We start from the raw sequence: 23,904 nt of genomic DNA, 5'->3' as shown, positions 1-23,904 counted from the left end.
TTTCAGATGAACCACATAGGGGAAAAATATCAAAAAAATTAAGAAAAAGTTAGGTATGTTATGAATGCAAAAAATATATGTAGATGGCCGGTTGCGGTAGCTCACACTTATAATCCCAGCACCTTGGGAGGCCGAGGCGGGTGGATCACGAGGTCAGGAATTCAAGATCGGCCTGGCAAACATGGTGAAACCCCATCTCTACTAAAACTACAAAAATTAGGTGGGCGTGATCGTGCATACCTGTAATCCCAGCTACTTGGGAGGCTGGGGCAGGAGAATCACTTGAACCCAGGAGGTGGAGGTTGCAGTGAGCTGAGATCGTGCCACTGCACTCCAGCCTGGGCAACAGAGCAAGACTCTGTCTCAAATATATGTATATGTATGTATATATATATGTTGATACTGGACTATTTTATCATTTATTACCATAAAAAATATAAAAATCTATTATAAAAAGTCAAAATTTATAAAAACTTAAGTACACAAACCCTTACAACCATACATGGCACCACTCCCAGTTGGGACAAATGTAAACAAATGTAAAGATCCAGTATTAAATCATAACTGCATAAAATTAACAGTAGTAGCCATCTCCTATTGGTATTGTGGTGAGCTCAAGTGTTGCAGGCATCCACTTAAAACTCTGCATGATGCTAATAATCTCTCCATAAACTTTGAATGATACTTGGGACCCATATAAAGTGCCACTAGTGACGCTGGAAGTGCTCCCAAGAAGCAGAGAAAAGTCATGACCGTACAAGAAAACACCGAATTGCTTGATATGTACCATAGATTGAGGTCTGCAGCTGTGGTTGCCCACCATTTCAGACTAATGATTCAACTTATAGATGATAAACTTACGTTGTCTACAAATACAGTACAGTATTGTAAATGTATTTTCCCCATGCTTTTTAAAATAACATTTTCTTTTCTCTAGCTTACTTTATTGAAAAAATACAGTATATAATATATATACAAAATATTTTTTGTTATTGATAAGGCTTCTGATCAACAATAGGTCATTAGTACTTGAATTTGGGGGGAATCAAAAGTTATACATGGATTTTTGACTGTGCAGGGGGTCAGTACCCCAACCCCCACATTGTTCAAGGGTCAACTATATTGTTACTTTATTTTTAAATTTCTTTTTATTGATGTAAAATATACATATATAATTTGCCATCTTTACCATTTTTAAGTGTACAGTTGAGTGGTAATAAATACATTTATATTCTCTTTTTCCCTTCATCATCCCCACCCTCTCCACCCCAGACTATGGTAACCACGATTCTACTCTCTATTTTCGTGAGATCCACTCTTTTAGCTCCCACATATGAGTGAGAACATGTGTGCCCTCCAGTGCCACGTATGTTGATGCAAATGAAAATATTTCATTCTTTTTTATGGCCAAATAGTATTCCATTGTGTATATATACCATGTTTTCTTTATCCAGTCATCCATTGACGGGGACTTAGTTTGATTCCATATTTTGGCTATTGTAAATAGTGCTGCAATAAACATGGGAGTGAAGATATCTCTTTGATATATTGATATCATTTCTTTTGAATATATACCCAGTAGTGGAATTGCTGCATCATATGGTAGTTCTCTCTTTTTTGGAACCTCAATACTATTGTCTATAGTATTGAGTACGGCATTAGTGGCTATACTGATTTATATTCCCATTAACTGTGTACGAGGGTTCCCCTTTCTCCACATCCTTACCAGCATCTGTTATTGCCTGTCTTTTTGATGCAAGCCATTTTAACTGAGATGAGATGATATCGAATTGTGGTTTTGATTTATATTTCTCTGATGGTTAATGATGTTGAGCACGTTTTCATATACCTGTGGGCCATTAGTATATCTCTTTTGAAACATATCTGTTTAGATCTTTTACCCATTTTTAATCAGAGTATTTGTTGTATTGCCATTGAGTTGTTTGAGCTCTTCATATATTCTGGTTATTAATCCCTTGTCAGATAGATAGTTTAAAAATATTTTTCCCATCCTGTGGGTTGTCTCTTTACTTTGTTCATTGTTTCTTTTACTGTGCAGAAGATTTTTAGCTTGATGTAATTCCAATATTTGCTTTGATTGTCCGTGCTTTTGAGGTCTTATCCAAAAAAATCCTTGGCCAGGTCAGTGGCCTAGAGCATTTCCCCAGTGTTTTCTTCTAATAGTTTCATGTCTTAGATTTAAGTCTTTAATCCATTTTTATTTGATTTTGTGTATGGTAAGATATAAAGGTCTAGTTTCATTCTGCATATAGTTATTCAATTTTTCCAGCACTATTTATTGAAAAGATTGTTCTTGAGGGGGGCGGAGCAAGATGGCCGAATAGGAACAGCTCCAGTCTCCAACTCCCAGCGCCAGCGACACAGAAGACTGGTGATTTCTGCATTTTCAACTGAGGTACTGGGGTCATCTCACTAGGGAGTGCCGCACAATCGGTGCTGGTCAGCTGCTGCAGCCTGACCAGCGAGAGCTGAAGCAGGGCGAGGCATCGCCTCACCTGGAGCGCAAGGGGGAAGGGAATCCGTTTTCCTAGCCAGGGGAACTGAGACACACAACACCTGGAAAATCGGGTAACTCCCACCCCAATACTGCGCTTTAAGCAAACGGGCACACCAGGAGAATATATCCCACACCTGGCCGGAGGGTCCCACGGCCACAGAGCCTCCCTCATTGCTAACACAGCAGTCTGCGGCGATTTATCCACAAGGCAGCAGCGAGGCTGGGGGAGGGGCGCCCGCCATTGCTGAGGCTTAAGTAGGTAAACAAAGCTGCTGGGAAGCTCAAACTGGGTGGAGCTCACAGCAGCTCAAGGAAACCTGCCTGTCTCTGTAGACTCCACCTCTGGGGACAGGGCACAGCTAAATAACAACAACAAAAAAGCAGCAGAACCTCTGCAGACGCAAACGACTCTGTCTGACAGCTTTGAAGAGAGCAGTGGATCTCCCAACACGGAGGTTGAGATCTGAGAAGGGACAGACTGCCTGCTCAAGTGGGTCCCTGACCCCTGAGTAGCCTAACTGGGAGACATCCCCACTAGGGCAGCAGTCTGACACCCCACACCTCACAGGGTGGAGTACACCCTGAGAGGAAGCTTCCAAAGGAAGAATCAGACAGGTACACTCGCTGTTCAGCAATATTCTATCTTCTGCAACCTCTGCTGCTGATACCCAGGCAAACAGGGTCTGGAGTGGACCTCAAGCAATCTCCAACAGACCTACAGCCGAGGGTCCTGACTGTCAGAAGGAAAACTATCAAACAGGAAGGACACCTATACAAAAAACCCATCAGTACGTCACCATCATCAAAGACCAGAGACAGATAAAACCACAAAGATGGGGGAAGAAGCAGGGCAGAAAAGCTGGAAATTCAAAAAAAAGAGCGCATCTCCCCCTGCAAAGGAGCGCAGCCCATCGCCAGCAACGGATCAAAGCTGGTCAGAGAATGACTTTGACGAGATGAGAGAAGAAGGCTTCAGTCCATCAAACTTCTCAGAGCTAAAGGAGGAATTACGTACCCAGCGCAAAGAAACTAAAAATCTTGAAAAAAGAGTGGAAGAATGACAGCTAGACTAATTAATGCAGAGAAGGTCATAAACGAAATGACAGAGAGAAAACCATGACACGAGAAATACGTGACAAATGCACAAGCTTCAGTAACCGACTCGATCAACTGGAAGAAAGAGTATCAGCGATTGAGGATCAAATGAATGAAATGAAGCGAGAAGAGAAACCAAAAGAAAAAAAAGAAGAAAAAGAAATGAACAAAGCCTGCAGAAGTATGGGATTATGTAAAAAGACCAAATCTACGTCTGATTGGGGTGCCTGAAAGTGAGGGGGAAAATGGAACCAAGTTGGAAAACACTCTTCAGGATATCATCCAGGAGAACTTCCCCAACCTAGTAGGGCAGGCCAACATTCAAATTCAGGAAATACAGAGAACGCCACAAAGATACTCCTTGAGAAGAGCAACTCCAAGACACATAATTGCCAGATTCACCAAAGTTGAAATGAAGGAAAAAATCTTAAGGGCAGCCAGAGAGAAAGGTCGGGTTACCCACAAAGGGAAGCCCATCAGACTAACAGCAGATCTCTCGGCAGAAACTCTACAAGCCAGAAGAGAGTGGGGGCCAATATTCAACGTTCTTAAAGAAAAGAATTTAAAACCCAGAATTTCATATCCAGCCAAACTAAGTTTCATCAGTGAAGGAGAAATAAAATCCTTTACAGATAAGCAAATGCTTAGAGATTTTGTCACCACCAGGCCTGCCTTACAGACCCTGAAGGAAGCCCTAAACATGGAAAGGAACAACCGGTACCAGCCATTGCAAAAACATGCCAAAATGTAAAGACCATCGAGGCTAGGAAGAAACTGCATCAACTAACGAGCAAAATAACCAGTTAATATCATAATGGCAGGATCAATTCACACATAACAATATTAACCTTAAATGTAAATGGACTAAATGCTCCAATTAAAAGACACAGACTGGCAAACTGGATAAAGAGTCAAGACCCATCAGTCTGCTGTATTCAGGAGACCCATCTCACATGCAGAGACATACATAGGCTCAAAATAAGGGATGGAGGAAGATCTACCAAGCAAATGGAGAACAAAAAAAAGCAGGGGTTGCAATCCTAGTCTCTGATAAAACAGACTTTAAACCATCAAAGATCAAAAGAGACAAAGAAGGCCATTACATAATGGTAAAGGGATCAATTCAACAGGAAGAGCTAACTATCCTAAATATATATGCACCCAATACAGGAGCACCCAGATTCATAAAGCAAGTCCTTAGAGACTTACAAAGAGACTTAGACTCCCATACAATAATAATGGGAGACTTCAACACTCCACTGTCAACATTAGACAGATCAACGAGACAGAAAGTTAACAAGGATATCCAGGAATTGAACTCATCTCTGCACCAAGTGGACCTAATAGACATCTATAGAACTCTCCACCCCAAATCAACAGAATATACATTCTTCTCAGCACCACATCGCACTTATTCCAAAATTGACCACATAATTGGAAGTAAAGCACTCCTCAGCAAATGTACAAGAACAGAAATTATAACAAACTGTCTCTCAGACCACAGTGCAATCAAACTAGAACTCAGGACTAAGAAACTCAATCAAAACGCTCAACTACATGGAAACTGAACAACCTGCTCCTGAATGACTACTGGGTACATAACGAAATGAAGGCAGAAATAAAGATGTTCTTTGAAACCAATGAGAACAAAGATACAACATACCAGAATCTCTGGGACACATTTAAAGCAGTGTGTAGAGGGAAATTTATAGCACTAAATGCCCACAAGAGAAAGCAGGAAAGATCTAAAATTGACACCCTAACATCACAATTAAAAGAACTAGAGAAGCAAGAGCAAACACATTCAAAAGCTAGCAGAAGGCAAGAAATAACTAAGATCAGAGCAGAACTGAAGGAGATAGAGACACAAAAAACCCTCCAAAAAATCAATGAATCCAGGAGTTGGTTTTTTGAAAAGATCAACAAAATTGACAGACCGCTAGCAAGACTAATAAAGAAGAAAAGAGAGAGAATCAAATAGACGCAATAAAAATGATAAGGGGATATCACCACCGACCCCACAGAAATACAAACTACCATCAGAGAATACTATAAACACCTCTATGCAATCAACTAGAAAATCTAGAAGAAATGGATAATTTCCTGGACACTTACACTCTCCAAGACTAAACCAGGAAGAAGTTGAATCCCTGAATAGACCAATAGCAGGCTCTGAAATTGAGGCAATAATTAATAGCCTACCCACCAAAAAAAGTCCAGGACCAGATGGATTCACAGCTGAATTCTACCAGAGGTACAAGGAGGAGCTGGTACCATTCCTTCTGAAACTATTCCAATCAATAGAAAAAGAGGGAATCCTCCCTAACTCATTTTATGAGGCCAACATCATCCTGATACCAAAGCCTGGCAGACACACAACAAAAAAAGAGAATTTTAGACCAATATCCCTGATGAACATCGATGCAAAAATCCTCAATAAAATACTGGCAAACCGGATTCAGCAGCACATCAAAAAGCTTATCCACCATGATCAAGTGGGCTTCATCCCTGGGATGCAAGGCTGGTTCAACATTCGCAAATCAATAAACGTAATCCAGCATATAAACAGAACCAAAGACAAGAACCACATGATTATCTCAATAGATGCAGAAAAGGCTTTTGACAAAATTCAACAGCCCTTCATGCTAAAAACGCTCAATAAATTCGGTATTGATGGAATGTACCTCAAAATAATAAGAGCTATTTATGACAAACCCACAGCTAATATCATACTGAATGGGCAAAAACTGGAAAAATTCCCTTTGAAAACTGGCACAAGACAGGGATGCCCTCTCTCACCACTCCTATTCAACATAGTGTTGGAAGTTCTGGCTAGGGCAATCAGGCAAGAGAAAGAAATCAAGGGTATCCAGTTAGGAAAAGAAGAAGTCAAATTGTCCCTGTTTGCAGATGACATGATTGTATATTTAGAAAACCCCATCGTCTCAGCCCAAAATCTCCTTAAGCTGATAAGCAACTTCAGCAAAGTCTCAGGATACAAAATAATGTGCAAAAATCACAAGCATTCTTATACACCAGTAACAGACAAACAGAGAGCCAAATCATGAATGAACTTCCATTCACAATTGCTTCAAAGAGAATAAAATACCTAGGAATCCAACTTACAAGGGATGTAAAGGACCTCTTCAAGGAGAACTACAAACCACTGCTCAGTGAAATAAAAGAGGACACAAACAATGGAAGAACATACCATGCTCATGGATAGGAAGAATCAATATCGTGAAAATGGCCATACTGCCCAAGGTTATTTATAGATTCAATGCCATCCCCATCAAGCTACCAATGAGTTTCTTCACAGAATTGAAAAAACTGCTTTAAAGTTCATATGGAACCAAAAAAGAGCCCGCATTGCCAAGACAATCCTAAGTCAAAAGAACAAAGCTGGAGGCATCACGCTACCTGACTTCAAACTATACTACAAGGCTACAGTAACCAAAACAGCATGGTACTGGTACCAAAACAGAGATATAGACCAATGGAACAGAACAGAGTCCTCAGAAATAATACCACACATCTACAGCCATCTGATCTTTGACAAACCTGACACAAACAAGAAATGGGGAAAGGATTCCCTATTAATAAATGGTGCTGGGAAAATTGGCTAGCCATAAGTAGAAAGCTGAAACTGGATCCTTTCCTTACTCCTTATACGAAGATTAATTCAAGATGGATTAGAGACTTAAATGTTAGACCTAATACCATAAAAACCCTAGAAGAAAACCTAGGTATACCATTCAGGACATAGGCATGGGCAAGGACTTCATGTCTAAAACACCAAAAGCAACGGCAGCAAAAGCAAAAATTGACAAATGGGATCTAATTAAACTAAAGAGCTTCTGCACAGCAAAAGAAACTACCATCAGAGTGAACAGGCAACCTACAGAATGGGAGAAAATTTTGCAATCTACTCATCTGACAAAGGGCTAATATCCAGAATCTACAAAGAACTCAAACAAATATACAAGAAAAAAACCCCATCAAAAAGTGGGCAAAGGATATGAACAGACATTTCTCAAAAGAAGACATTCATACAGCCAACAGACACATGAAAAAATGCTCATCATCACTCGCCATCAGAGAAATGCAAATCAAAACCACAATGAGATACCATCTCACACCAGTTAGAATGGCAATCATTAAAAAGTCAGGAAACAACAGGTGTTGGAGAGGATGTGGAGAAATAGGAACACTTTTACACTGTTGGTGGGATTGTAAACTAGTTCAACCATTATGGAAAACAGTATGGCAATTCCTCAAGGATCTAGAACTAGATGTACATATGACCCAGCCATCCCACTACTGGGTATATACCCAAAGGATTATAAATCATGCTGCTATAAAGACACATGCACACGTATGTTTATTGCGGCACTATTCACAATAGCAAAGACTTGGAATCAACCCAAATGTCCATCTGTGACAGACTGGATTAAGAAAATGTGGCACATATACACCATGGAATACTATGCAGCCATAAAAAAGGATGAGTTTGTGTCCTTTGTAGGGACATGGATGCAGCTGGAAACCATCATTCTTAGCAAACTATCACAACAAACAGAAAACCAAACACCGCATGTTCTCACTCTATGGGGTGGGAACTGACAATGAACACTTGGACTCGGGAAGGGGAACATCACACACGGGGCCTATCATGGGGGGGGGGGAGGGGGGAGGGATGCATTGGGAGTTATACATGATATAAATGATGAATTGATGGGTGCTGACGAGTTGATGGGTGCAGCACACCAACATGGCACAAGTATACATATGTACACAAACTGCACGTTATGCACATGTACCCTAGAACTTAAAGTATAATAAAAATAAATTAATTAAAAAAAAAAAGATTGTCCTTCCTTAATATATGTCTTTGCGCCTTTGTTGAACATGAGTTAGTTGTAAATCTGTGGACTTATATCTGTGTTCTCTATTCTGTTCCACTGGTCTATGTATCTGTTTTTATGCCAATACCATGCTATTTTGATTACTATAGCTGAGTAGTAAATTTTGAGGTCAGGTAGTGTGACCAAAAAGAGCTTTGCTCTTTTTGCTCAGGATTGCTTTAGCTATTTGGGGTCTTTTGTGGTTCCATATAAGTCTTAGGACCTTTTTTTCTATGAAGAATGTCATTGGTATTTTGACAAGGATTGCACTGAATCTGTAAATTGCTTTGGGTAGTATTGTCATTTTAACAAATTTAATTATTCCAATCATGAGCATGGAATATATTTTAATTTTGTGTATGTCTTCTTCTATTTCTTTCATCAGAGCTTTGTAGTTTTCCTTGAATAGATTTTTATGTCTTTGGTTAGATTGATTCCCAGGTATTATATTTTTTTTTTTTTTTTTTTTTTTTTTTTTTGAGACGAGTCTCATTCTGTCGCCCAGGCTGGAGTGCAGTGGCCGGATCTCAGCTCACTGCAAGCTCCGCCTCCCGGATTAACGCCATTCTCCTGCCTCAGCCTCCCGAGTAGCTGGGACTACAGGCGCCCGCCCCTCGCCCGGCTAGATTTTGTATTTTTTTAGTAGAGACGGGGGTTTCACCGTGTTAGCCAGGATGGTCTCGATCTCCTGACCTCGTGATCCACCCGTCTCGGCCTCCCAAAGTGCTGGGATTACAGGCTTGAGCCACCGCGCCCGGCCGTATTTAATATTTTTATAGCCAATAAATAGTTTTATTGATTTCTTTTTCAGATCATTGGCTGCTGGCATATATAAATGCTACTGATTTTGGTGTATTGACTTTGTATCCTGCAACTTTACTAAATTTATCATTTTGAACAGTTTTTTGGTGGAGTCTTTAGGTTTTTCTAGATCATGTTGTCTGCAAGCAAGGCTAATTTGACTTCTTCCTTCCAATTTGGATGCCCTTTATTTCTTTCTCTTGCCTAACTGCTCTGTCCAGGACTTCCACCATTATGCTGAGTATGGTCAAAGTAGGCATCCTTCTGTTGTATGAGTCTTTAGAGGAAAGGCTTTTGATTTTTTCCACATTCAGTATAATGTTAGCCACGGGTCTGTCATGAATGGCCTTTATTATTTTGAGGTGTGTACCCTCTATATCCATGTTGAAGAAGGTTTTTATCATAAAGGGATACTGAATTTTATCAAATGGCTTTTTAGAATCGAATGAAATAATCAGCCTGTAATCTCAACACTTAGGGAGGCAGAGGCGGGTGGATCACTTGAGGTCAGGAGTTCAAGACAGCTGGCCAGCATGGTGAAACCCTGTCTCTACTAAAAACACAAAAATTAGCTGGGCATGGTGGCTCACATGCCTGTAATTCCAGCTACTCGGAGGCTGAGGTACGAGAATATCCCTGATGAACAGCGAAGCGAAAATTCTCAATAAAATACTGGCAAACCGAATCCAGTAGCACATCAAAAAGCTTATCCACAACAATCAAGTCTGCTTCATCCATGGAATGCAAGGCTGGTTCAACATACGCAAATCAAAAAATGTGATCCATCACATAAAGAGAACCAACGACAAAAACCACATGATTATCTCAATAGATGCAGAAAAGGCCTTCAATAAAATTCAACACCCCTTCATGCTAAAAACTGTCAATAAACTAGGTATCGATGGAACATACCTCAAAATAACAAGAGCTGTTATGACAAACCCACAGCCAATATCATACTGAATGGGCAAAACTGGAAGCATTCTCTTTGAAAACCAGCACCAGATAAGGATGCCCTCTCTCACCACTCCTATTCAACATAGTATTAGAAGTTCTGGCCAGGGCAATCAGGTAAGAGAAAGAAATCAAGGGTATTCAAATGGGAAAAGAGGAAGTCAAATTGTCTCTTTTTGCAGATCACATGATTGTATATTTAGAAAACCCCATTGTCTTAGCCCAAAATCTCTTAAGCTGATAAGCAACTTCAGCAAAGTCTCAGGATACAAAATCAATGTGCAAAAATCATAAGCATCCGTATACACCAATAACAGACAAACAGAGAGCCAAATCATGAGTGAACTCCCATTCACAATTGCTACAAAGAGAATAAAATACCTAGGAATACAACTTACAAGGGATGTGAAGGACCTCTTCAAGGAGAACTACAAACCACTACTCAATGAAATAAAAGAGGACACAAACAAATGGAAGAGCATTCCATGCTCATGGATAGGAAGAATCAATATCATGAAAATGGCCATACTGCCCAAAGTAATTTATAGATTCAATGCTATCCCCATCAAGCTACCACTGACTTTCTTCACAGAATTGAAAAAAACTACTTTAAACTTCATAGGGAACCAAAAAAGAGCCTGCATAGCCAAGACAATCCTGGGCAAGAAGAATAAAGCTGGAGACATCATGTTACCTGACTTCAAACTATACTACAAGGCTACAGTAACCAAAACAACATGGTACTGGTACCAAAACAGATATATAGACCAATGGAACAGAATGGAGGCCTCAGAAATAACACCACACAGCTACAACCATCTGATCTTTGACAAACCTGACACAAACAAGCAATGGGGAAAAGATTCCCTATTTAATAAATGGTGTTGGAAAAACTGGCTAGCCATATGCAGAAAACTGAAACTGGACCCTTTCCTTACACTTTATACAAAAATCAACTCAAGATGGATCAAATATTTAAATGTAAGACCTAGGACCATAAAAATCCTAGAAGGAAACCTGGGTAATACCATTCAGGACATAGGCATGGGCAAAGACTTCATGTCTAAAACAACAAAAGTAATGGCAACAAAAGCTAAAATTGACAAATGGGATCTAGTCAAACTAAGGACTTCTGCACAGCAAAAGAAACCATCATCAGAGTGAACAGGCAACCTACAGAATGGGAGAAAATTTTTGCAATCTATCCATCTGACAAAGGGCTAATATCCAGAATCTACAAAGAACTTAAACAACCTTTACAAGAAAAAAACAACAACCCCATCAAAAAATGGGCAAAAGATATGAACAGACACTTCTCAAAAGAAGACATTTATGCAGCCAACAGACATATGAAAAAATGCTCATCATCACTGGTCATTAGAGTAATGAAAATCAAAACCACAATGAGATACCATCTCACACCAGTTAGAATGGCAATCGCTAAAAAGTCAGGAAACAACAGATGCTAGAGAGGTTGTGGAAAAATAGGAACACTTTTATACTGTTGGTGGGAGTGTAAATTAATTCAACCATTGTGGGAGACAGTGTGGCGATTCTTCAAGGATCCAGAACTAGAAATACCATTTGACCCAATGATCCCATTACTGGGCATATACCCAAAGGATTATAAATCATTCTACAATAAAGACACATGCACATGTATGTTTATTGCGGCACTATTCACAATAGCAAAGACTTGGAACCAACCCAAATGACCATCAATGATAGACTGGATTAAGAAAATGTGACACATATACACCATGGAATACTATACAGCCATAAAAAAGGATGAGTTCATGTCCTTTGCAGGGACATGGATGAAGCTGGAAACCATCATTCTCAGCAAACTATCACAAGATCAGAAAACCAAACACTGCAAGTTCTAACTCATAAGTGGGAGTTGAACAATAAGAACACATGGACACAGGGAAGGGAAGAGCATACACTGGGGTCTGTGGGGGTTGGGGGGCTAGGGGAGGGATAACATTAGGAGAAATACCTAATAGGAGAAATACCTAATGAGGTTGATGGGTGCACCAAACCACCATGACAAGTGTATACCTATGTAACAAAATTGCACATTCTGCACATGTAACCCAGAACTTTAAGTATAATAATAATAATAATAAAATTTACTTCTTAATTTCTTCATTGACCCATTGGCCGTTTAAGAGCATGTTGTTTAATTTCTGTGTTTTTATGTATTTTCTGAGGTTCCTCTTGTTATTAATTTTTAGTTTTATCCCATTGTGGTCAGAAAAGATACTTGATACAATTTCTGTTTTTTGAATTTGTACAGACTTGTTTTGGGGCCTTGGGTATGGTGTATTCTGGAAAATGTTTTATGTCCTGATGAAAAGAATGTGTATTCTGCAGCAGTTAAGTAAAATGTTCAGTAAATGTCAGTTAGGACTATTAGATCTAGTGTGTAGTTTAGCTCCATTGTTTCTTTATTGATTTTCTGTATGGATATCTGCCCATTAGTGAGACTGGGGTGTTAAAGTCCCATACTATTATTGTATTGTAATCTGTCTCTCCCTTTAGATCTATTAATGATTGCTTTATATACTTGGGAGTTCCTGTTTTGGGTGTATAGATATTTATAACTGTTATATCCTCTTGGCCGGACGTGGTGGCTCACGCCTGTAATCCCAGCACTTTGGGAGGCTGAGGCAGACAGATCACAAGGTCAGGAGATCGAGACCATCCTGGCTAATACGGTGAAACCCCATCTCTACTAAAAATACAAAAATTTACATATTTTTATATTACCTATATCCTAACAGGCTGCTGTCGCTATTATAGTTGTTGACAGATGTGTCCTTTGGGCTTCATACTACAGTTATGAGTGGATTGCACACCACAAATACAGTAATAGAGTATTCTGAGTGTGCCCATGTATTTATTTTACTAGTTGGTAAAATTAAATTAAACCAGGTTTTATACTTGAAAAGTTTTCTTTTGCATATTAGTATTCTTTTTTTTCAGATTGTAGAACTCTCTAGCATTTCTTGCAAGACGAGTCCACTGTTTGAGTTCACTGATTCTTTCCTCTGCTTGATCCTCTAATGATCTACTCAGTTCATCAAATGCAGTCATCAGTTTCAAGATTTGTGTTTTTTTTTATTGTTTCAATCTCTATGTTACATTTCTCTGAGAAATTTTTGAATCAATTTTCTGTGTTATCTTAGGTATCTTTGAATGTCCTTAAAATTGCTACTTTGAATTATTGATCAGAGAGCTCACAAATCGCCATCTCATTAGGGTTAGTCACTGGGTTTTTGCTTTGTCTTTTTGGGAAGCTCATGGTTGCCTGTTTGCTATTGTTTCTTGTGGATATACATCTATGTGTTTACATTGAAGGATCAGCTATTTGTATTTCAGTTTTCTCTGACCTGTTTTTGTTTTATTGGATACATTTGCTTAGTGAATCTTCACTGCTAGTTCACTGTCCTTTTTTTTTGGCTCTAGGTGGCACCTAAGTCCAGGTTCACCTCAGCTCTAGTTTTTTTGTTTTTGTTTTTGTTTTTGGTTTTTTTTCTTTTTTGACATGGAGTCCGGCTCTGTCGCCCAGGCTGGAGTGCAGTGGCCTGATCTGGGCTCATTGTAAACTCTGCCTCCTGGGTTCACGCTATTCTCCTGCCTCAGCCTCCTGAGTAGCTGGGACTACAGGCTCCTGCCACCACGCCCGGCTAATTTTTTGTAGTTTTGGTAGAGACAGGGTTTCACCATGTTAGCCAGGATGGTCTTGATCTCCTGACCTCGTGATCCACCCACCTTGGCCTCGCAAACGTGCTGAGATTACAGGCGTGAGCCACCGCGCCTGGCCACCTCAGCTCTAGTAAGTGGTCAGAGCCCTGCCTGTCCCAAGTGGGTGAGGTCCCAAAGGTATTATCTTAGCAGTATTGGAAGGCCGGCCAGGGATTCATGCCAAGGTGACCTGTAGGATAAACCTGCTACAGCATGGTGCTGCTGAACGGCCATTCTGAATTTGCATGTCCTTTGGTCAAGTTATAAAGTAGAATTTCCAGGGCTGGGGATGGTAGTCCTTCCTCCCTCATTTGTCTCTGCCTGTACTCTGGGATATTTCTGCCTTCAGACAGTCATGATGTTTTCTGTGGGTTAAGGCAAGGACAAATCTCCTCCCAGGGAACCCAAGAAGGTGGAGAAGTTGGTTGAACACCTCAATGTCACTTTTTCCAGTGTAGAAACCGTGAGTTGGGGGAGATTTTCTATACACTCGGTGCCAGGCAGAATAGGAAGAAGGAGAGTCATGGATGTGGAAGTCTGATTGTCCAAGTTTTTGAATTTCTCTGTGGTTCCGGGAACTGTCTCATCCTCACATGTGAGCTCTGGGTTGTTGTTGGTGTAGATATTGGTGCTGTATGTTTGGTTTTGGTTTTCTGTGGGAGGGAGTAAAGTGAGCCTGCCTCTGTGCCCCTATTTTAAAACTGGAAATCATTTTATTGTTACTTGATTGATGCAGTATCTTCTTGAATCATTATGAAAATAGTAATAAGAGCTTCTGATGAGTTCTGTTCTGACCATTAGCTCTTTTTATTCTAGGATTATTGTTTTCTTTGTTCATCTTTGCATATCCCTTCAATATTTTAGGCTCTTTTTGAATGTCTGTTCATCCTTGGTTGCCCACTCACATTTAAGAAAAGGAAAGAAAAATCTGACTGTGGGCTGTATGTACATTTTCAGGTGACCAAAAGAGGAATTGCCTACTATACATTAAGATCCCTGGCCGGGCGCAGTGGCTCAAGCCTGTAATCTCAGCACTTTGGGAGGCCGAGACAGGCGGATCACGAGGTCAGGAGATCGAGACCATCCTGGCGAACACGGTGAAACCCCGTCTCTACTAAAAAATACAAAAAACTAGCCGGGCGAAGTGGCGGGCGCCTGTAGTCCCAGCTACTCGGGAGGCTGAGGCAGGAGAATAGCATAAACCCGGGAGGCAGAGCTTGCAGTGAGCTGAGATCCGGTCACTGTACTCCAGCCCAGGCGACAGAGCGAGACTCCGTCTCAAAAAAAAAAAAAAAAAAAAGATCCCCAGAGGCCAGAGATCTTAAAGCATTCAGTGGGCTATATATATACTCTGGGATGCAGAGCTGTTAGTGAACTGAAGTACAGAACTCTGGTGCTGAATCTGGAAGACCCTGAGGATTGTTGAGCAGATGTGTACATACCTGGTAGAGACCTGTTTACATAACCATTGACTGTGTGCATTTTAGGCCAGGCCCGAGCAGATGCATCATCCCTATCCTGCATCAAGGAGTTCTTTGTTTCTGAGTGCCAACTTTTCCCTGATGAGAGAGAAGGCAAAAATAGAGTCAGCTAAGCATATGTCTCATGAATGACCCCCCTCCCCTTTCTCCTTCCCCACTCCCAGTGTGCTCACACCTTAAGCATTTTTGTCAGCAAAGTAGGCACAGAGCACTTATCCTCACAAAGTCAGTGTGAGGGAAGGAGAAGATAATTATCTAAAGGCAGACATCTCTTGCTCGAACTGATTTTCTCTCCCTCTATTTGTCCATGACAGTAAGTGGGAACAGACAATAACAGAAGACAGAATATTAGTTAGCTTGAGGCATAAGGATTAAATTCTTTTTATTAGCTGACTTACCTAAAAGGAACCTTATGAAAATCATCCTAGGGGCCAGGCGCAGTGGCTCATGCCTGTAATCCTAGCACTTTGGGAGGCTGAGGCAGGTGGATCACTTCAGGTCAGGCATTTGAGAGTACCCTGGCCAACATAGTGAAACCCTATCTCTACTAAAAATACACAGATTAGGTGGGCATGGTGGCATGTGCCTGTAATCTCAGCTACTCAGGAGGCTGAGGCAGAAGAATCACTTGAACCTGGGAGGTGGACGTTGCAGTGAGCCGAGATTCTGCCACTGCACTCCAGCCTGGGCAACATAGTGAGACTCGATCTCAAAAAAAAAAAAAAAAAGAAGAAAGAAAATTGTCCTAGGAAAAAGGCTGTCTGTCAGTCCCTGTCTCTGTTATAATTGTCTCATCCCAGCTTATATTTATGAAACCACAGGAATCTGAAAGCTCTCTAACACTCTCTGAAATTGATAAGGGCTGAAGCACTGGAAATACTATGAAACTTTATGAGGCAGCCATTCATTTGTTCATTCATTCAAACACATATTTATTGAGCACTACTGATTGTAGGCACTAATGATAGGAAGATACAGCCTGTGCTTTCAAGGTGCTTACACTCCAGCTGGAATAGTCAGAGAACCTGATAATTATAATAAAGAGTAAAGAGTGATATAATAAAGATGAGAGTAGGCTGTTATAGGGAGCAGAGAGGAGAAGAAATTTCACTTTGCTTGAAGGGAAAAAGATATGAGATCAAAGAAGATAAATATTAAATAAATAAAGTAGAAAATACTGATATAGTATGATAAGGAGTAAGCTCAAGATGCTGTGGAAATATAAGCAGGCATCCAATCCAGACTAGAGGTCATCCTGGGAAAAGGAATTAAGGAAGGGGATAACTGAAGTAAGTCAGACTTAAAGAAAAAGGAGAAGCTTGCTTAGTGTAAAGAGGGAGACAGATTTTTTCTAGGCAGAGGAACTGCATAAGCAGAGGTCTCATGTAAGAAAAAGCATTACATGTTTGGGTGACATGGAAGATAAGGCAGGAAATGGAACACAACAAGGCTGGAAATGTCACCAGGGAATAGATAATGCATTTTGCACTTTACCTTGAAATTGAATTATTTTACTTGTTTTGTTGTTTTGTTTTGTTTTTTGAGATAGGGTCTGGCTTTATCACCCAGGCTGGAGTGCAGTGGTGCAATCACAGTTCACTGCAGCCTTCACCTCCTGGGCTCAAGTGATCCTCCCACCTCAGCCTCCCAAGTAGCTGGAGTACAGGTACCTGCCACCATGACCAGCTGATTTTTAAATTTTTTTGTAGAGATATGGTTTCACCCTGTTGCCCAGGTTGGTCTCAAACTCCTGGGCTCAAGCAATCTACCCACCTCAGCCTCCCAAAGTGCTGGGATTACAGACATGAGCCACCACACCTGGCAAACTGAAGTATTTTAGAGGCTGGAGTGACAAGATCAGATACTCACTTCAGTAAGCTTCCTTTGGGAGTTACGAGACAGATCATGAGGGCCTCAATTAAGAAGATGGCAATGTAAATTGATAAGGGGGCAAGAAGAAGATTACGTTATTGTTATTGATTACATAATGATTCCATTAGGAGGAGGAGGAGGCGGAGGTACTAACACTATCGAGGGCCTACTCTATGCCACACAGTGCTCTAGGTTACTTAAATGAAATCACTCAGTGCTCACAACAATCTTATGAAAAATGTACTATTATTTCAATTTAGGAAACCGAGACACAGAGAGGTTAAATAACTTGCCAAACGTTGTGCACTTAATAATAGATGAAGATAAGAGAAAGCATTTAGAAAGTAGAGCCCAAAGTATTTGTTGATGGTCTTAATGAGGGGGATGAGGTTGATCCGTTATCCAGCTCCTCTATCTACTTACCTCATAGCTGCCAATGGAACTGAGGTTACATTTTGTTTTCTTGGAATTCATTTTTAACCCCATCTCCTTCATTCCTGAACAGTAATGTAATTTATGACCTTTCTATAATCACCTCCTCTTAATAGTAGCAGAGGATTTCTTTCAGGAATCCAAAATTCAGATTAAGACTCACTAACCTTCATCAAATACAGCAAAAAGTAGTACAAATTTGTGCAAGGTCTGTGTCTTTTCCTTGGCCAGACTCCCTGAAAAAGAAGTGAGAACATTTATCTTCTATTTTAAAATCTCATGTAGGAAATTGTCACTAGCAGGAGACATTTCTTCATCAGTTACTTGAGAGTAAGAACAAATGTAGTCTTCTGTCTCTTGTTAACTTTGCTTTGTTGTCAGGTCTCCTATACCAGTGTTTCTAAAAGTATCTGGAACAAAGAATTTTTTTATTTCAACTTTGATGAAGACCACTACTTGCGTAAAATATGATAAAAATGAATTACTAAAGAAAAAAATTAAAAACATTTACAAAATACAAGCCCTCATACACACACATCACAGAGAAAAATAAAAATTACAGCAACAGTACACATTGCTTCTGAAAAAAGGTGTGTATAAGCAATTAATATACATAATTTATGTTACTCTTGTAACTTTTTATACTTCTGCAATTGTAAATTAAAAGTTTTGAGTAAAATAATAATTGTCCATATTAAACATCTATACTCATGATATTTTTTTCAATAGCCCACAGTGCTTTTAATTATACTGACATTTTAAATGAATACCGTGTATATCAATAACTGAAGTTTTTAATGGAACAAACTAGCTTGTTTCATGCTTTAACTGTTGAGCTTGCTGGCTATCTTTCTTAGCCTTATATATTTTTTAAATTTGGGAACTTTTGTTTGCAGGCTTATTTTGAGTAGATTTTTGTTTATGACATTTTGCCTTTCTTTCTCTCTCTTGCACCCTTAATGCTTAGAAATAAAAATTAGCTTGAACTAAGAAGGTAACAGTATGTGTGCTGCTACTCATCAGGCTGGGTAAGAGACACAGGTAAAGCTGACTGCAGAGTTAACAACACCATTTCTCCCGAGGACACATTGCCACTGTACAAACTCACTGAATACCAACTATTTGCTTTGATTATCTCTTGCTTTCTTACTCAATTAAATTGTTTGTTCTCGGAATTCACAGCCTGCCAGAAATGTTTGAACTAACAGCAATAAGAATGAAACATCTCATTCTTTCCTAGGTCATCTAAATTACTTTGACACGAAGAAGCAGCTCAATTTAAAGCTCAAGCTTCAGGTAAGGGATGCCTTGACTTAACATTTCATGTCTATGTTAACTTTTTAGTTAACCAGGACACTTCACAGTCTAGACCTCATGGTTATTTCTTTACACACAACTCTACTGTGCTTCATCTAAATATTACCTAACCTCCACCCTTCCCCCAAATTCTTTATTAACTCTATATAGTATTTTCCTTTGTTTAGGGAGGTGTCCACAGTCTCTTGTTGCCATGAGCCAATAAATCTGACTTTGTTGAACTATAGTGATCTTTGCTGTCCCTTGTGACCACTGGTTGATTAAACAAAGGATGTGTTCACTATTCTCTATCTAGCAAATCACACCCTAGAATGGAATTCTGGAGATACTGGCTAATGGAAATCTTGGGGATATTTCAGATTCCCCCACTGAACCAAGAAAACTTAGTTCCTATTCTAGGACTGGGTTTGCCAGTTATGTGATTGGCAAATATTTTCTCCCACTCTATAGTTTGTTGTTTCCTTTCTTCTGCTTGATTTGGGTTTGCTTTGCTCTTCTTTTTCTAGTTTCCTGGGGTGGAAATTTAGATTATCGAGCTGATATTTTTCTAATACAAGTGTTTAATTCTATAAAATTCCCTCTAAGACCTGCCTTAGATATAAACCAAACATTTATTATTATTATGTGGTCTGTGGTTTCAGTGTCAGATCAGTTTTAAACTCTTTGCCGTGCCATTGAGTCCAACATGGTGGCCAGTCTGGTATGTGAGGGGAAATCTCAGTTTCACAGTCTTCAGCATGCTAATTAGGATTCCATCCAGATATGTATAGGTTGGGGGTAAATCCAGGAGTTAATACACAACTTTATGGGTTTACTTTCCTGGGATCTTTTCTCTCTGTCATCTATAAACTTTCCAGTTCTGTGAGCTCCTTTTTTTGGTTTTCTAACCAGAAGCTTCCAACTTCCACAACTACATCATAGCTAAGGTCAAGCAACGGAAGGGGAAAGACAGAGAGAAAAGTAATGTGCTTTTGCCCCAGTGTCTTAGATGTGTAGCTATACTGAATGAGGGATAATGTTCCCCTCCCTAAGTTTTTACTCGTGCAGGCTTCTGTTGCCAGCCACTGTCATTGGCACAGGCAACCTTGGACTGAAGCTTGAGAGAATGGTGGAAAAGAGGACAAAAACCCTAGGGGATTTCCCCTTCCATGCGCTCTGTGCATTTAGAGTTACCTTTCCCACTCCTTGAAACCCTAGAGGGTTTCTCCTGGAGCTCTCTTTGCAACATAGTACTCACTTCCAAGTCTCCAGTTATGTTTTAATTCAGGTTAAGGAATACTAGAGTGGGGAAAAACATACACTCCCCCACAAGTTTGGTAACACTTTGAATTTTAGTGCCTTTTCTCTATATACTTGTTCTATTTGCCTTTTAGAAATTTTTAAATATCTGGGCTTTGCATTTTGTCAAGGTTTTATAGATAAGTTCAATGGGAAATAAAGGGTGAAGTGTGTTTATCCATTTTACCCGGAGCTAGAACCTCTGTTGACTCTTTAATTCAACTCTGTGTCAAAGAATTATTTGGGTTTTTAACTTATTTCTTTATATGTCATATGTAAACACTAATGTTTTGATTATGTCATTGTTCAATAGCCTTTACATCTCATAAATAACACACTGTGGTTTTGGTACTTTCTCATTAATTATGACTATGAAACTGAACTTAGTATATGAAAAATCATACTTTCATCTGAAACTATTATAAACTACAAACCTTTCTCATGTTCTCCACTCCCCACTCCCATCTTTTTTTTGAATCACATTCATCACCATTCAGAAAGACTATGATGATTCCTGTTAATAAATTCTTTGCCTATTCCCCATCAAAAGGTGGAGTCCCCCTCTATAGACTGGTCTTAGTGATGCATTCTAACTAATAGAATGTGTGTTATGTGAGTGATTTCCAAGGTTACATTAGAAAACGTGAAACAGTTTCTAATGGGCTCTCTCAGGACCATATACGAAGTCTGGCTACCCTGTAAGACCCATGTGAGAGAGACCATGTGGACAGTACCATCAAGCCAAGGTTAAAGACATGTGAATAAAGTCAACTCTGGGATGATTTCAGCTCTGGCCACTGTTTGACTACAGCCTCATGAGACACAATTAGATAGACCACCAAGTCAAAACACTCCGAAATTCCATGAGACCCACAGAAACCATGAGCGATAATAAGTGATTGTTGTTGTTTTAAGCCACTAAATTGTGGAGTTACGCAGTAAAAGATAACTGGAATAAGAAAAAGGTACAGTGAAGCTGATTTCACCATAAAAAAAATAGGATGAAAAACAAATTATGCAAAATTTACTTCCCTAATTTAATTTATGCTAAGGTATAAATTAAAAACAGGTTTGATTAGATTTTAGAATATATTAATTCAATCCAATTAATTAATTTTCAATAACATATACAAATAAATGCTGACTTTTCTCAGATTTTTACATACTTTTGGTTTGCAGATGACAAACTAACCACCTGAACCAGTCTATATGTGTTCACCTTCATGAAGCTTTCAAGAAACTTAGCTCAATGTTTGCAAAAGTCAAAGGATGGTAGAAATCACTACTGATAAAGCCCACAGATTTGAAGAGGGAAACAGCAATGCTTTGAGGAGAGAGATTTAAGTCTGGAACTCAGCTGCTCCTGATCCCAGCTTAGAATTTATTGTGGTTACATAGAATGCATATCTGCTTCTCTCAGAAACTGGATTATTCTCCTTTCTATGAGCATGATGCTAGAGTAAAGAAGCCTCTTTCAGGTTAAGGAATACAAATGCTAACTGTTATAGATAGATTCAGTTGTTTGTACTTCTCTGCTTATTTCATCTCAATCATACACTTTCATACACTTACCTTCTCTACATACTAGTAGGGCTCCAATGAGGCCCGAATTCAAGTCTTTTACCAGGTCCACATGAGAAAGATATGAGTAGGTAAGGCACAGTGGGTCAGAGGCCATTGGACCATTCTCTTTCAAGACCTGCCAGACATATGTATGGCTTCCACCAGGAAAGACTTTATCATCTTCTTTCTCCCTTTGACTGGTCTGATCATCATATTCAGCTCCTATAGCAGGAAGAAATAAAATTGTCCTTTCTATACCCATTGTCCACTCAAAGAAACATGTCAAGTTTATTGTCACCAATAGGTTCTACATAAGAAACAGACTTTTTGCATCTTTGTTGTTGTTGTTTTGAGACGGAGTCTCACTCTGTTGCCCAGGCTGGAGTGCCGTGGCACGATCTCGGCTCACAGCAACCTCCACCTCCCAGATTCAAGTGATTCTCCTGCCTCAGACTCCCGAGTAGGTGGGATTACAGGCACACGCTACCATGCCTGGTTAATTTTGTATTTTTAGTAGAGACAGGGTTTCATCATATTGGTCAAGCTGGTCTTGAACTCCTGACCTTGTGATCCACCCACTTCAGCCTCCCAAAGTGCTGGGATTACAGGTGTGAGCCGCCACCCCTGGCCTACTTTCTGCATCTTAATTTGAAAAACTAACAAGCAGCAGCCACAAATGGGGAGAAGCCTCATATATTCCAGAGGATCTTGAGATCACTAATCCTAGTATGAGTAGTAAAAACTAGGTTCTGGTTGAGATCTCCACATTCTGTTAAATAATAAAATTGCTTCCCTTATTGCATCTTTTTGCCTACTTCAATTCAACAACAAATACACTTTGTCACAGACTCTTTCGTAGGCACTAGTGAGGGTCAGGGAAGGGTAAGAAAGAGAGATTTAAGAAAATTTATTAAACTTTGTTCTTTCCTAGCAGTACAACACTATGTTTGGTGGGGGACATAAACATATAAAGATATAAATACCATGTGGAAATATTCACCTATTTATTCACAAGTATTTATTGAGTTCTTATTTTTTTTTCTTTTTTTTTTTGAGACGGAGTCTCGCTCTGTCGCCCAGGCTGGAGTGCAGTGGCGGGATCTCAGCTCACTGCAAGCTCTGCCTCCCGGGTTTAGCCATTCTCCTGCCTCAGCCTCCCGAGTAGCTGGGACTACAGGCGCCCGACACCTCGCCCGGCTAGTTTTTTTGTATTTTTTAGAAGAGACGGGGTTTCACCGTGTTAGCCAGGATGGTCTCGATCTCCTGACCTCGTGATCCGCCCGTCTCGGCCTCCCAAAGTGCTGGGATTACAGGCTTGAGCCACCGCGCCCGGCCCGAGTTCTTATTCTTTACCAGACTCAGCTACAAGCTGAAAATATAAAGATCGAGATAGAAGTCTCTGCTCATGGAGCGAGCAACCCAGTGGATAAAAGAAGTAGTAAACAAGCTTCCTACTCTTCAGTAATGCTTGATGAAGGAGGCGAAATCTGAGATGAATCTTAAAAGATAGATATACTTGCGTTATTTTTCATGTGTTTCATATAAAGAATTTAATATTTTTGTGAGTGGATGTTAGAAAATTATTCTTGGAATTGCATTGCTACTTTCACTTTCTTCTTTCAACACACTTTTTATGATGATGCATTTTAATGTACATTACAAATTTCATGACAGTCCACTCCTATATACTTTAGAAGTCATCTTTAAAAAAAATTTTCCCACATACACAAAATGACACTAGCACACCTGATCCAGTTAATATCACCTAATATCAATGCAATATTCAAATTTTCTTTTCTTTTTTTTTTTTTTTACTCAGAGGTTTCCAACACATTTTATTTTGCAGACCACTGGTTTGTAGCTTTTGAGGACCAACATCTGTATATCAATTCCTATAAAATGTCCAATCAATTTCAGTTCCATAGCAGGCTCTTCCAAC

General features: G+C 39.7%; 1 protein-coding gene across 1 annotated transcript in view; it reads right to left on the bottom strand.

Annotated features, from left to right (window-relative positions):
- F8 (coagulation factor VIII) overlaps window positions 1-23,904 on the bottom strand; it is a 219,291-nt gene that overhangs the window by 153,990 nt on the left and 41,397 nt on the right. The window contains 3 exon segments of the mRNA XM_033201915.1: window positions 15,465-15,581; window positions 17,975-18,043; window positions 21,975-22,187. Coding sequence (XP_033057806.1) covers window positions 15,465-15,581; window positions 17,975-18,043; window positions 21,975-22,187 — 399 coding nt within the window.

This window comes from Trachypithecus francoisi, unplaced genomic scaffold (genome assembly GCF_009764315.1).
Source record: "Trachypithecus francoisi isolate TF-2019V2 unplaced genomic scaffold, Tfra_2.0 Lachesis_group6, whole genome shotgun sequence".
Classification (NCBI taxonomy): domain Eukaryota; kingdom Metazoa; phylum Chordata; class Mammalia; order Primates; family Cercopithecidae; genus Trachypithecus; species Trachypithecus francoisi.
Note: the sequence above shows the minus strand (reverse complement) of the source record. Positions and strands in the feature narration are given on the sequence as shown.